The 16,420-nt window shown below is 38.2% G+C and overlaps 2 protein-coding genes across 9 annotated transcripts in view; one reads left to right on the plus strand and one right to left on the minus strand.

Moving 5' to 3' along the window:
* Nucleotides 1-16,420, minus strand: part of CYFIP1 (cytoplasmic FMR1 interacting protein 1) — a 136,007-nt gene that overhangs the window by 31,054 nt on the left and 88,533 nt on the right. For all 8 annotated transcript variants that reach the window (XM_037898860.2, XM_037898868.2, XM_037898845.2 and 5 more), the window contains one exon: nucleotides 16,108-16,195. In XM_037898860.2, the coding sequence (XP_037754788.1) occupies nucleotides 16,108-16,195 (88 nt within the window). The remainder of the gene's footprint in view (nucleotides 1-16,107; nucleotides 16,196-16,420) is intronic.
* Nucleotides 6,892-13,801, plus strand: LOC119566312 (fibronectin type III domain-containing protein 9-like). The gene has a single exon (XM_037898914.2). The coding sequence runs from the start codon at nucleotides 7,029-7,031 to the stop codon at nucleotides 7,689-7,691; it is 663 nt and encodes a 220-aa protein (XP_037754842.1). The 5' UTR covers nucleotides 6,892-7,028; the 3' UTR covers nucleotides 7,692-13,801.

Below are 16,420 nucleotides of genomic sequence, written 5' to 3' on the forward strand. Positions count from 1 at the left end.
TATTTCAATTATAACAGAGAATACAAACTGTACAGTTCTTGTTTTATATTATTTTTATTATCAATAATTTGCACTGTAAAAAAGATAAACAAAATAAATTGTATTTTTCAGTTCACCTCATACAAGTTCTGAAGTGAAATCTCCAAATGTAGAATTATTTTGTTTTACACAACTGCATTCAAAAACAAAACAATGTAAAATGTTAGCGCCTACAAGTCCACTCAGTCCTACTTCTTGTTCAGTCAATTGCTAAGGCAAACAAGTTTGTTTACATTTACGGGAGATAATGGTGCCCACTTCTTGTTTACAATGCCTCCTGAAAGTGAGTACAGGTGTCTGCATGGCACTGTTGTAGCCAGGGTTGCAAAATATTTACATGCCAGATATGCTAAAACATTCATATGCCCCATCATACTTCAACCACCATTCCAGAGGATGTGCTTCCATGCTGAATTTAAATTGGTAGTCTATTATTATTTAACAGTGTGATTAAAAAAATAGTTGTGATTAATCATAGTTTTAATCATTTGACAGTCCTATTTTTAAGATATTAAATTATACAGAATTCAGACAGAACTTTGCCTCTTTAGCTCTAATATATAACATGAGTTTCAAAGCTTCCTTTTAAAACAGAAGACATGACTGACTAAAATGTTCCTTAATAAGCTGAATGTAATAAACGCTAATTGTTGATGACTGGACATCTTCCACTTACTATTTATACTACCACTATAATTCCTCCTTCAATTTTGTGACTACACCATGTTAAAAGGGCAGAAAAGTGGCTCAAGCTAATATCTCAGTGGTTCTCAACCAGGAGTACACGTAACTGTGCAGCTATGCAGGGATCTTCCAGGGGGTACATCAACTCATCTAGACATTTGCTCAGTTTTACAACAGGCTACATAAAAAGCACTAGCGAAGACAATACAAACTGAAATGTATACTGCTCTATATACTATACACTGAAATGTAAGTACAATACTTATATTCCAATTTATTTATTTTATAATTATATGGTTAAAATGAGAACATAAGCAATTTTTCAGTAACAGTGTGCTGTGACACTTGCGTATTTTTATGTCTGATTTTGTAAGCAAGTAGTTTTTAAGTGAGGTGAAACTTGGGTACACAAGACAAATCAGACACCTGAAAGGGATACAGTCGCCTGGAAAGGCTGAGAGCCACTGATCTAGATTACCAAACATAACTGGAGCATATCCTGGTACTGTAGTTTCACTTACAGAACATTTGGGGGGAAAAAAATCAATAGAAACTGTTACAGTTTCCATTTTATGTTGTCTCATGTAACGTTCTGAAGGCTCGAGTAAGTAAAACCAGATTTCTAAACTTAGTGATCACTACAACTAATTGATAAAGGTTCTCATTTGAGCTCATAGTATCTATAAATGGACATGTGACACAGGCTGACAGAAATTCTGTCAATCAATATACAAGGCAAGATCCTTAGTTGTTCTTGATCAGTGTTTTTTTCACCTCAGTCAATATAACTATGTAGACTTATACCCTCTGAGAATCTGGAAGATGATTTCTAACTCACATTGGGGCTCGGATGAGAGCTTGCTTTCAAACTCCACTTATATGAGAGGGGTAATATTTGTAGCATGGAGAAAAGCAATCATAGGAAGTGGCAGAGATTATATTGGTTCCTTCTTTCACAGGAGCTTGCCCATCTTTTGTTTCTGCAGGTTCTGTTGGATCCGCTTTGCTTCTCCTCAGTATTCACTGCTTGTAAGACATGAGTGCAAGCTAGTTGTTCTATTAAATCTTGGGCTGCTCAGAAAGCAGCTGTGACCAAGGTCTGGTATACACTTATAATTTTGGTTGGAATAGCTATGTTGCTCCAGGGTGTGAAAAATCCATGCCCGTGAGCATTGTAGCTATGTGGACCTCACCTTGAGTATAGACGCTCTTATCGCCTAGGGAGGTAGTGTTGCTATACCAACAGACAACCCCTTCTGTTGGGGTAGGCTGCATCTACACTACGGGGTTATGTTGGCATAGCTATAATGCCATAGCTGTGCAGGTATAGTCCTCATAATGCAGACATGTTCCAAGAGCGCACCTAGGGAGAAGAGCGTGACCTCTCTCCGATATGAAGCCCACCACAGTTATTCATGCCCTTGCCAGTCAAGACTAGATTTTTGTAATATGCTCTCTGTGGCTATACAGTGAGGCCACTTGGGAACTAAACTAATAAGCAGGAAGCTGGCTTCCACCAACTTTTGAACAACTGTCTACTAAAGAAAAGCAGTTACCTGTCAGCATTTAAAAACGTGCAGCTGTTGTAAATGTATACGCTATAAAACATATAAGACATAACATGGCCAAGTTAAATGTTGGTGTTGGAACCTTAACTTTCCCATTTCCAGACTCTGATTTTAACTGAGCAACTTTGTATTTAATATTATAAAATATGCACAGAAAATATCCAACAAGTTAACATTATTTCAGCTAACTATTACAGAAAAGGAGTTACAACCAACCAAGTATTTTTGTACTCTGGAGATCCAGAAGTTTCACTTCACCTTATTTTTAATGTTATCACATTTCTTCTGCTCAGGGAGCTGTCTCCGCTAGAGTGAACAGACTACACAGTGAAATATGTCCCTCTATCATATTTTAAATTACAACTATTGACACCTGTTACAGATTGCATATTTATAATGATGGGGCGAGGATATTTTCTCAAATTATTTAGCCATTCTTTTTGTGAACTCAAACTGCAACAGATGTTTGGAAGATTATCAGAATCCGTACAGGACACTGCTCTGGAAGAAGCTAAAAATCCTGTTATTAGATCACAGCTGATTGAAATACTGAATTCTAAATTAACACTGACTGGCAGAGAGCCCAAAACTACAACTAAGTATTAAATGCAAAACTGCACAAACACATGCAGAAGTAGGGACTGGGAAATCAAATGGGAGTGGTACTGGTAAAGCTTGATGAATGCTTGAAAAATATTTAATTTTACAAACCATGCTATTCCTGATTTATGCTCTTATTTCAAGTGTAGCTGGCTTGCCGCAGCAGCTTGGTTCCTGGGCTATTTTCTTGATTTGCTGTGTCCTTGCAAGAATAGGTACACTATTTATGATTGCTAAAATAATGTATGACAGCAGATGACTCAATAAACATTCAAGTAAGAGAATAGCTGATGGAATATCCTTTATCTCTTTTCTATTTAGGTCTTTAACTGATAATAGACAGGTCTGTAATGGAGCAACCTTAGTCTACAAGTTTGTTGCCTTTTGATACTGATGAAGTACAGAGTTAATTTTCCCAAACGTTTCATAAAACATTAAACAGACTTTAAAAACCAAACACAGATGAATGCTTCAGTATACTGGATACTATAAAAAAAAATTATCCCTAAATGCAGAAGCTTTATATTTCACAGTAATGGTTTTAATTGTTGCATTCATTTGTTCTTGGGGTTTATAACTTTGTAGACTTTGAGTAACAAAAATATCTGCGCTACAGAATATCCCAGTGTAGAGACGATTTTCCTTTATCAAATTATACAGTATTTTATTGTTCTACAGATGTTTAGAGTAAGGAGAAAGGGTACAGCTGCATACTCCAAGGAAGAGAACAGTTATGAAAAAGCAGGCACTAAAATATTCTTCAAAAAACCAGGCAGAAGAATCAGAAATAGCCAGCCTACAAAAATACCATATTTCCCCATGAATATTTGGACATTTTACATCAAACATGTAAAGCAGCTTGGAACAATCCACCAGTAAATGCTGGATTAGTGGCGCATTATAAAACTGTGACAAGGGATTATTAAAAAAAAATAATAAAAAGTATTGCAGAGGAATACAAAAAGACTAAAGCAGAAACCTGAAACAGCAAAGTTCTCATTAATCACTGGGAGAAGCTTGCCTTTTTTAAGTTATTGCTTCCCCCACATCCTTTCACTAAAAAAAACCCCAAAAAACAAAACAAACAAACAAAAAAAACCAACCAAACCTCCTGTTCTGCCGATGTCACAGAAGTGCTAGCCTTATTCACTGACAGCATCACTGAAGCAAGCCTAGGTACATACAGAGCAGCATGTAACTGGAGTGCTCATACACTATATTGTCCAAGAGGTAGCGAGTGAGAGAATGTATGTCTTTTTTCCTGCATGTTCTTTAAAAACCTAGGCAACAGGCTACTTAGACAAGATGTGTTCATGTACGAATTTAAGTAGAAGAGAAAGAAACAGTGTCACCAGCATCCCTGGAGAATAGAATTGCAAGTGTCAAGCAACTAGAATTTAGTCCAGAGAATCTGAGAGAGAAAACTGGCAAGTACAGATCATGAAGGAAATCACCTACACAAAAGGACACAGAAAATCTCATTTTTCAGTTTTGCAATCTCTCCATCTGAAAATCTTATTCTAAGGATTTATTTCAGGAAGTGAAGGTCAGTAAAGATTTTATAATGAATAAAATACTAAGTTAATTTTTCAAACATTAGGATATAATGTTATGTACGTTACTTCTAAATAGTAAAATGTAATTAATGCTTGCTAAGAAAACAAAACATTGTGATTACATTTTAAAAAAATAAAAAACCAAAATTCTACTCAAATAGCTCTGAGAATGAGATGATGGATTCTAAATATGATCAGGCAATATTTAAAAAAAATCTTTTTACTTAAAATGTAATTAACTAGGATCTTTTTAACTAAAACTTGATATGGGACTCAAGAGCAACTAGATGCTCTGATATTATAGTGTAGACCACCGTATAGATACCTAAGAGACTTAAGATGGATGGCCAAGTTTAGTATTATAAAAACCACTTTAGTCTGTGGTGTGCCCCCATCTGTTTATCCAATGAGTTTATTCAATGGCAAACTCATTTCTTTGAAATTGATGCAGCTGTTTCATTGCCTGTATTTTATGGTGGTTAGAAAGAAGGGCACCTACATTCTTGAGGGGTGGGTTGTTTTGTTTTTGTTATTTTGTAGAACTGCCTATATAATTTAGATGGGTGTGTTGGCATTTATATTTTAAAAATATGTTTATTGTTGTATTGTAGATGAGCATATGCCTTATATTCTTCACAAATAAGCAAAATACACAAACTGCAACTGAGAATTCTGAGAAATATGTTCCCACATATGAGTAGCAGTTTTGTTTTTTTTAAGGACTATAGTGCTTCATTGAAAATGGTGCATAAGGTACAGTTATTTTAATGTGATCCTCAGATGGATAATTTTTCCAGTGGTTTTTCCAACTTAAAAAAAAAAGAAAGGTAGACAGACATGTGTACTACCTCACATAAACTTCAGAATATCTGCTATGTCAGAATTTTATAAGCTTCCATTCTCAGAAAAATTTTCCAATACTAAATTGTTATTTAGACAGGAGACAGAATACATTACATCCACAATATGAAATAATATGTTCACACTGTAGTGAAATCACTAATCTTTTATTTCATAATCATTGCTGAAGTCATTTAGGCTAGTAATTTACCATAAATATTTCAAAAACACTTAAGTGCTTAGTATGTGTCTACACTGCAGCCAGGAGATGTGAGGATACAGAAGGCCCTAGACAAATTAGAGGATTGGGCCAAAAGAAATCTGATGAGGTTCAGCAAGGACAAGTGCAGAGTCCTGCACTTAGGACGGAAGAATCCCATGCACCGCTACAGACTAGGGACCGAATGGCTCGGCAGCAGTTCTGCAGAAAAGGACCTAGAGGTTACAGTGGACAAGAAGCTGGATATGAGTCAACAGTGTGCCCTTGTTGCCAAGAAGGCCAATGGCATTTTGGGATGTATAGGTAGGGGCATTGCCAGCAGATCGAGGGACGTGATCGTTCCCCTCTATTCAACATTGGTGAGGCCTCATCTGGAGTACTGTGTCCAGGTTTGGGCCCCACACTACAAGAAGGATGTGGAAAAATTGGAAAACATCCAGCGGAGGGCAACAAAAATGATTAGGGGACTGGAACACATGACTTATGAGGAGAGGCTGAGGGAACTGGGATTGTTTAGTCTGCGGAAGAGAAGAATGAGGGGGGATTTGATAGCTGCTTTCAACTACCTGAAAGGGGGTTCCAAAGAGGATGGATCTAGACTGTTCTCAGTGGTAGCAGATGACAGAATGAGGAGTAATAGTCTCAAGATGCAGTGGGGGAGGTTTAGGTTGGATATTAGGAAAAACTTTTTCACTAGGAGGGTGGTGAAACACTGGAATGCGTTACCTAGGAAGGTGGTGGAATCTCCTTAGAAGTTTTTAAGGTCAGCTCTCCAATAGTGCTCAATATTTAAGCCTCTGTGACTCTATACTATCGAAGTGATAAGCAATGTTGAATATCATGCTCCCTTTTCTGTTAAAGATATTTAAAATGTATGCAATTAACAGAAAAATTGTTCCATGATCTCACATGTCAACAGACATGCGTACTACCTCATGTGTCCATTAAAAATTCTGACTGTTTAGTTTTTACATGGCAACCGAGTCAGGAGAAGATTTTCAAAAGGCACAAAGGGGAGTTAGGCACCCAACACCCACTGGAAGTCTGTGGGAGTTTAGTGCTTTATGCTCATTATGCCTCTTTTGAAAGTTTCCCTCTTAATAAACAGAGGTTTTTAAATGATGGGTAATTTCACTCCCACTGGTGTATTGTCTGACTGCAGATTCCTTAGGATTGAAATATTCAGTGATTTACACAATAGTACCAAACATTTCTGCAACTGGAAAGGTTTGAAAATACTCTATGATTCATTTTTCAAACAAATGCAAGTGCCAAAGATTCTCTTTGCTTATAGATTCAGACTGATCAGATTACTTCATTTTAAAATGCCCATAGAAAAATTAAAAGCACTGTTTCCTAATAAATTACTTTTCTAAATTACAGAACACTAATGTTTAAGAGCCACATAGTTCTTCTCCGTGGTGAAGCTTCTGGGACATCTCCTTATTTTTCTGGAACTGCAACTATAATCTTCCTTTCTTGTGGGGAGACAGTTGTGAAAAAATATTGAGTGGCATCACAATGGGAGTAACAATACAAAATGTAACAGGAAGCACAGCAATGGTAATTTGGCCACCCATGGCCATTTGTGATGACAGCTTTTACAGTATTATGTATCATCCCAACAGGAACAACATGCTGTCAGGTTATTCAAGAAAAAATTTTCAGAAAGAAGAGCGAGTGCCTGCTAGTCGGTCTTCATTTGTCATAGAAAACCTAACTCCACTAACCACCTACATATTGTGTGTAACCTGCCAATCTGCAAACCCCTCCAGTGACCAGTGCAGAATTTTTCACACATTAGAAGAAGATCCAGCATCTGCAAGCAACAAAAAAAAAGATCTGGCCCTGGGTATCTGGCTAACTAGCAGTATTCTGCTTCTCATCATTGCCGGGATCCTCCTTTACGGTTGCCTGCATATATGGTACCGCAAGAGACGAGAACGTGTAGAAGGACAAAACATGAACTCAGAACAGGACAAGGGGGAGGCTTGGACAATAAACAAGTCACACACCCCAGAGCAGTTTAACAAGCAAGGCAGATTAGTCCAAAGTGTTGAGGGTAAGAATGCAGAAGGTATCCAACTGGCTACCATAATAGAAAATCCCTTAACTTCTAAGGAGCCTACCATGCAAACTTCTAAAAGCCAGGAATTAGTGCCGATGACAGTTGGGCCATTTTAATTGGTAAACACCACTGCACAGATTAACTGTGCACCATGTGTGAAATATTTTAACCTGCAGAGTTCTATACCTTTTACAGTTTGCATTTGCAGTGTTTAATTATTGCTGATGCACTCTTATCAGCATTCTTAACCACAACTGATCCTCCCACCATCACATGCACAGCTGGGAGGGTCTCAATATTAAGGTTTACAACTAAGTATTCTCTTGATTTGATTAAGAAAATATTATCAAGCATATAGCATAGAAATCAAAGGGTATTCTTGATTTTTGTTTTGGAGGCAGAGAATAAGGTTTATTCTAAAACAGTAAACCAAAATAAATAAATGAATGAAAAGGACAAAGGGAGAATTATTATTAAATAATAAACCAAACTGAAAATTGCATACTGAGACCGGTATTCTCATGCTGCAGGCAGCTCGAATGCCCTGTATTAAATGACTACATCTATAATGGCCTGTCACGTTTTTTATCCACATTATTCAGAAATCAGGTTGCTTCTGAAACTGCACAGTTCATTGCTGTACGTTGTACTTGACAGTTCCATTCAAAACAAGTTCTAGTTGTAGGACACCAGCTAAATTCATTGATATTCGAAAAAAAGGATTCCTATTTCACCCAATTTAAAAATGCACTCAGGATGGTGACACCAGCAAGAGGCACTCTAGTTACACCACCATGAGATGTTAAGCGATTCAACGCTTAATGCTGCAGTTTAATGCTTAAAGCTGCAGCTATAAGAGGGAAGTGCTCATTGCACAGCATTGAAAGGGGAGATCATGAGACCCAAAACCATGACTCATGATTGCTCTTTCCCTAAACTGAAGGGGGAGAACAGAACAGAATGGCAGGTTTTTATCCAGCCACCAATTTCTGTTAATGTACCAAGAGTAAAAGCAGCTAGACTATGACTGAGTACATGTATTTTTGAGATTATGGAAATTTACATGCAACTACAGTTGTCCTGAAGATCTTGTCAACACTGTCCTTGAACTGGAAATGTGGGCACCCTGGAAGAATGATACATCCAGTGTTTTTACACATTCATCACATTCCACAGTTTTCAATCTATTAAGCACATATTTCTTCCTTCTAAATTGATATATTTTAGTGTTATTGTATAATATGGTGTGTGTGTGTGGCTGTACGATATACTGTGATTTTATGCATTTATTTTAAACTGATACTAAAAGAATGTATATTTAAACTCAACATTCACTTAGCCAGCTTGATCTATTCCAGCAGACAAAGAAGGGCAACTGTTAGCATAGCCATTGCCTTCAATTCTAATGGCTTTCTGGAAGCCAAGGTGGTCTATTACAGACAGGTCTGATAATGTAGCAGCCACTTAAACACTTCACAGCAGGCAGTGTGGCTTTTCCAGCTACTCCACTCCTGAAGTGTATCAACCATTCTGTGACTGATACTTCAGTTTCCTTAGTGCTAAGGTAGTCATACAGATGGAAATCATAGCTGGCACAATCAGAAAACAAATTTGCTCCATTCGCTTTGCCGTTGGGAGATAACACAACATAATTGTGTGCCAAATGGATGGTGACTCTCCTTTCATAGGAATATGCTCAAAATTATATTGCTGTACTAAATTAACCTTTATTCCTGGTCTGTAAATGTTAAATAATGTCACATACTTTTTTTTTTCAGTTGATTGTGTTGTCCTTTTGTCTTTTAAATAAACTGTGTCCGATGTTGAAAATTTACTTGTGTTTCAAATGGAGATAATTACCCAAAGCAAACACTAGCAACTGAAATAAAGTCTGCTCAGAAACTGAAGTTGTCCCTGCAGTTTTATCTCCAAAACGAATGCAGAGAAATAAACTACTGCATGCTTCTTTTTATGAACTATGATGAAATACTTGTTCTAGTTAAATTAATTCAGAGCAGAGAGACTCATATAGGGAGGAAAGATTATCCTGTGGTTATGACATAAGTCCATGAGATCAGAGACCTGGCTCTGTGCCCAGCTCTGCCAATGGCTTACAGCATGACTTTGCAAAGTTACTAACTTCTCTGTACTTCAGTTTCCTAATTTGTGACATGGGGACTGTCATCATTCCAGGCTGACTGGTGTGCCCCCTTGCAGGGAGGCATAGGATTACAGGTGAGCCCTTACTAGATTTTCCCGATGCTAAAGAGCACCTCCCTGTGGAGGGTTTCATTTCTTAACAGAAAAGCCAAAACAGAATATAAACAAAACTTTCACTCCAGCATCTCATTTGGGTGACTAAGTCGTTCCTAGCCCTTCTGTCCCCGACCTGAGTCAAGGGCTTGTTTCCATCCAGGCTCTTTCCCCAAGATTGTCTCTGCCCCTGCGGTTAGGCCTACTGCTCCTACTGGAGTAAGACCCTTCTCTGGATTCAGAGCTCCAGGGAGGTCCAACCACTGCAACTCTTCTCTAGGACAGCAGCTGATCTTTGCCAGGGCAGCATCTTGGAGACCTCTGGCTGAGACCAGACCCTCTTAGATGCCTGCTGACTGCAGCCCTCCTCTCCAGACAGACTCCCCATTCTGGTGGGTTCCCCAGAGAACTCATCCTCTAGGCTCCTTACCCAGCCCTCTTGCTCAGGCCTCTTCTGGGAGCTCCTCTCCACAGGAGCATCCTGTCTCCCTTTGGAGTTTCCCTCTAATTGAGCTTGGATAACCTTTATTAGATCCAGCTGCTTGGTTACGAATTAGCCACCTGAGGCAGGTAATAATCCCCAGGTAGGGCTGTCTCAGGCAGACAAGGCCCTAATTCCCCATAAAGGACAGCTGCCCTGTGACAGGGACTCAACAAAATTCCCAAAGATTTAGAGAGGGTCAATTCATTGATGTTAGTATGCCACACTGAGATCCTTGATAGAAACTGCTATAGAAGTATTATATTATTTGCAATTTTCAACTGTGATAAAATCTTTGTATTACTTCAGGCTTTTACTTATTACAGCCCTGTACACACAGCAATGACAAAAAATGTAGGCATTTAAAAGCCTAAGTCGCAGTGTTTTTCAACAGGAATTAAGGACTTCAAGAGACAAGCTTTGAGCAGGGGGTTGGACTAGATGACTTTCTGAGGTCCCTTCCAACCCTGATATTCTATGATTCTAATACGGGTGAGGTATTGGATGAACTTCTGTTGGTGAAAGAGACAAGCTTTTGAGCTACACAGAGCTCTTCCGATTTGGGAAAGGTACTCAGCCTCACAGCTAAATACACCATGGAACAGACTGTTAAGCCTAAATGCTTAAGTCAGTTTTGAAAACGCGACATAGGAGCTTTTGAAAGTTTCACCCTGGGTCACCCTATATAGAATTAGAAAATTCATAATGTTCTGCTCTGAGCCATATTGATTGATTTGGCTTTCTAACCTGTGAGAATCTGCAGTCAGATAATCTCTCTACCATCTCAGGTTCACTGTGGTGGTCTTGTGTTTTGGCAGTTTGCCCTTCGATTAAATGAGAAGGTATATATTTAGAGTAACTACTGAGACTGCTAATAAGAACCAACTAGTGCAAATTAATATTGACCTGTGTCCACTAGGAACTGAATTGAAACTACAGTGGTTTATATTAAATCAATAGAACAGCCAGACGGCCATGCTTTTTTTGTGTGTGTGTTAAGTACTAAGTGGTTTAGAGGTGAAAAGCTCATTGTACTATCTCCACTCCCCTAAGACACCAAAGCCTCCTACCAAACTGTTATCAAAATACGCTTCGTGTTCCTATGGTTATTTGCATAACACTTAACTGACATTAACAGAAAAAAAGAGGCGAGGTTACAGATGGAAGAAGAGACACTCAGAATGCTCTACTTGTCGATTAATGGTTTCTCATCAAAGACAAGTATACATCATGAGTGAAATCCTGCCTCGATTAAGTCAGTGAGAGTTTTGCCATTGACTTTAATGAGGCCAAGATTTCACCCTATGTCTTTAATTTGAATGATGGAATATTTTTCCTCTACAAAATAAATTAGATGATATACACACAGAGCTCTGAAGACCTAACTGTATATTAACTGTTTAAGTATTAGTAAATCCTCTCTAAGCCAAAAGTAGCCTCTGTAGTGGCTGGTCTATATATCCTCCATAAGAATTCTATGCTTCATAATCAGATAAAGCTAATCATGATTCTTAAGGTAATATTCTCCCATTTGGGAGTTATACAATATTTTATATGGCCATCCAATGTTTCCTCCTCCTCCAGAGCCATCTCTCCATAACCTGATGGCAGTATGTCCCATAAGGCTATTTGACTCTTGAATGAAATCAAGAGACATCATTCTGCATGCTCTCAAACATTCTTGCCGACATAAAGACAGTCATTTTGCAGTTAGGTTTTTTTCTAGCTGACTGTTCTATTCCCAATGCCAGTCAGGAGGAGCAGTTCACAATATCCATTGGCCTATATCTCATTACTGATGTGAAAGCAGGGGCCTGTAGGTACATAAAATCAGGTGTCCCTGATCCTGCTGTAGGAACTGACCAGTTAACCAGAAGAGCATGACAGGAGAGCATACACAACCTGAAGTGTGTGTGTTCATTTCTTATCAGAAAATCTCCCAAATCAAAAAAGGTGGGGTGTTTTGTTATGGGTTTTTAAACTTATTTTTAAAATACTTTGCTGACTGAAGGATGGGTTGCTAATCTTATCAGCAGTCACAGTGGGAGTTAATACCTCTTTTATTGCAGAGCTGTGAGAAGTTAAAGAAGAGAATGTGGTTGGGAGTGCTGGATGATAAAAAAGGGGAACTCAATGGCATGATCTGTTCTCACTTCTCAGTTGGCTCCATTATTTGCAGATGGAGGGCATTTTATTTTGAAAGGGTTCTGCAACAGGTTAATCTTCCAGGTAAACAAGTTTAGCCTTGGAATCTGTAAATCTATGAAAGTTCATCTCCAGCAGAGCATTCAGAATCTTGCACAATAATCCAAAAAGATTGCAGATATTTTTTTCCTGGACCCCAAATGCCCTACCACCATCATACATCAAATATTTTAAATTCAATAGTGAAGTTCTCTGCTGCAGGAAACACACAACAGGCATACATATTGGGACCATCATTCAAAGAAGGAGTAAAGAATATAATAAACCTAACGTGATGTAGAGTTCTACTTTCCCGCAACACACTGTTCAATAACTGCTTGGAAGTGAATAGTCTAATTAAAATCACTACTTGTGGCAACACTCAGTTCAACTTTTAAATTTTCCGTATAAAGAAAGATTAAATTCTCATTTTTCCTTCATGTTTTAGAAGCACACATTTTACATTAGCAATCATTACCTTGGGACTGCAAGTTTAGCATTTCAGAGTTGTAATTTCTCTGTCTATACTTAGCTATATAAGCCTGGACAAATCACTTAAATCAATCTGTCTCAGTTTCCTCCATCTGTAAAAATTGATATTATAATCCTGACAACACCTAAGAGTGGTGGTGCTATAATTAATTTATGTGTATACAGTACTCTGAAAACGAGATATGCTAAGTATAATTAGATAATGAAAAGTAACCACACAAGAATGAAACATACCTAGGTGGCTCACTGAATCAGTTATAATTCTAAATGCAATACATAAGATTTGCAACCTCTTCTGGATTAATACCCATCTAACTGTACCATGAAATGAGAAATATTCTTCACATAAAGCTTGCACTTTGTCTCTCTTCTTACTTGAAAAATGCTGCAAAATTAGAGTGATAATTCATCTCCTCTATTTAAAATACTTTCTAGTGACTTGTTAAGGCACTGTTATTCCAAAACTATGGGCTGGGATGGGGGACAGGGTGTTCAGAAAAATTACCACCCATTCCTTCCCATGAACTTTTTAGGATATCAGTGTGACACTACATCCCATATTCTTCATAGAGATATGGTTATTATATGATTATGACATAACTAAGATGGGTTTTATGCAATATGGGTCATGTGAGATATCATTGGAAAGGTTATGATTTACTGACTATGATTATCCTATTTCTATGCGTGTATCATTTTTGTATCTGAAGTTAGGAATATTATCTATGCATCTTTTACACATGTGTTTACACCTCGGGAACGCCCACTGGACAGAATGCAATCATTCCAGATGGCAGGTTGGGAAAGGCCATTAGGGGGAACAATAGGTCTTTGAAGATGCTAATCTCCCACTAGGGAGCCTTCCTGGGGATGCTGGAAACAGCCTCTGAGTTATGGCTGCAGGGACATGTGACCAAGTCACCTGGTACTGGACTCCATGATGATACTAGTGTTTTTCCACTGATCGGGTGGTGGGGTGGGAATCACACTGGGAGACAAAGGATTCCCACCATATGCAAAAACTATTTAAGGCAGGGGAGTGACACCATCAAGGTTGGTTCTTCATTGACTCCCCGCCCAAGAAAAAGGACTGCTGGAAATACCTGAAAACAAAAAGACTGGACTAGGAGAGAAGGGCTGAGCCCAGGCAAGAGGGTAGCCTGTGAAAGAAATATCAGGAGTTTTAAGCTGCAAGCAAATGCATCTTGCCTTCAAGAATCTGCAATCTGCTTAAAACAACATTTAGGGTGAGAATTTGCTATTTATAACCAATTTCTTTAGTATATTAAGCTTAGATTGTATATTTGTTTTATTTACTAGGTAACCTGAACTGTAATTTGAACTGTAATTACTAGGTAATTTGAACTGTTTGCTATCTCTTATAATCACTTAAAACCTATCTTTTGAAGTTAATAAACTTGCTTTTGTTTTGTCTAAAACCAGTGTGTGTGGAAATCATAACTTGGGATAGAAAGCTGTGTATATTCCCCTCCACACTGAGGGAGGAGGTGAATTTCATGAGCTTACGTTGTATAGTTCTCTGTGCAGCGCAAGACAGTATAATTTTGGGTTCACACTCAAGGGGGTGTGCACTTGAGTACTGGGCAGTTCCTTAGCTGAGCCTTCCCATGCAGAGCTGATCTCAGCATCTGTGTGTACAGCTGCAGCTGGGTGTGTCTCTACCTGTATGTGTGCTGGTAAAGTGCAGTCTGAAGCCTGTGAGAAGGCTTGGCAGGCTGCATAGCAATACAGTTTAAAAGGGAATCCAGGCTGGTGGGTCAGGCAGGCTCAGTGGTACCCCAGTTCCAGGCGGCACCCCGAAGGATTCCGTCACAATCAGGATCTAGGAAGTGAAGTTTATTTTGTAAAGTGTTTTTTAAAAAGCTAGCGATGCTGCTGCAAGAAGAATAGAGACTCAGGTTTTTTTTTACACTACTAAATTTAGGAATTACTTCTTTCTCACCATCCATTTAATACAAGCTTCGTATTAATTCCTATACATACACATTCCATAAGCAAAACACAAAATGAGTGTCAGTCTAAAAATCAAACAAATAAAAGGAAATGTGACTTCATGGAGTTATAATGGAAGTGTCAAGTTGGGAATTTACTGCTCTTGTGATACGTTAAAGTACTGTAGCTGGATATTAAAGAAGTAAGATAACTTTGTGACCAGTAATAAAATGTTTATTGCTAAGAACGGGTAATTAATTCCCAAGCTTTCAGGGATGAGAAAGGATTTTATACCCCCAATATACAATATTACAGAGTTCAGCATGTGAGTAGTTCTATTAAAGTAAATAAAACTACTCACTTAAAGTTATGTGCATACACATAAGCATTTGCAGGATGAGGCATTTTGGGTATCAGATGCTGTCTCATGCTTAAGGCACAGGACGAGGAGTCAGGAGTGCTACACACTCACTGTTGTAACCTTGCATAAAGCCATCATCCTCTACCCGTTTCTGTTAGCTGATCTGTAAAATAAGGAGGACAATTCTAATCTATCCAACAGGGTTGCTGGAAAGCTGAGTTGATTAGTGTTGGTAAAGCAACTTTCCAGATCCTTGAAATGTAGATACCATAGAAATGCAGAGGTTTTTTTTAAACAGTTTAATGTCTGAGATTTTGAGAGAGAGTCCTTATGTTTATTTTAAAGTCTGATTACAGTCAAAGGGCAGCTTTTCCTATTTGTTTCATTTCACTTTATAACCACCACCACAGGAATTGCAAAGAAGCAGCAGCTACTCTCAGTATGGGCTCATGTTCCCTCTCTCTGTGGTTGACAAAAATTCTACAGCTCATTTTCTGTTCAGTTCTCCTCTGCTACTGTGGAGAATTGCGCAATCTAAGTTTGACATGAGAACTAATTTTTAACAACATTAGATACAGCCAAACATCAAACCACAAAGTTTACACGGTCTTGCAAATATCACTGCACCTTTCACTCAAAATCCAAGAGCAAATTAGATTTAAAATATCCTCAAGAAGCATATACACTAAATACTTAAGCAAATTAAGGGTAAATTTCATAACCAATCATTTCTGTACTGTAACATTTTTCAGAAAAGTTCTGTCATCAAGTATATACAAACCACAAATATAGGGTAGTAAAATCTAACCTTCGATCCATGGAGATATTGGGGCTGTGCATTAGGTTGCTTATCTCTCTGAAACTCCTGAGAAAAGGGTAACACAGTACGAACAAATCTACAAAAGCAAAATATAGACATAGTTAGTTACACTGGCACATCTAATATACCTAAATACATGCTTCTTCTGTCCACACAAAATCAAATCGCCATTCTAACCCTACAGTCCAAGTCAAGTAAGGGGCAGCATACAGTTGCACTGCCCCAGGAACAGGGCAGAAACCACACTGCAATTCCACACCTTTTTGCTGCTGCAGCTTACTTCCCATTTTGCGCTGGCTCC

Source organism: Chelonia mydas, chromosome 1 (genome assembly GCF_015237465.2).
Source record: "Chelonia mydas isolate rCheMyd1 chromosome 1, rCheMyd1.pri.v2, whole genome shotgun sequence".
Classification (NCBI taxonomy): domain Eukaryota; kingdom Metazoa; phylum Chordata; order Testudines; family Cheloniidae; genus Chelonia; species Chelonia mydas.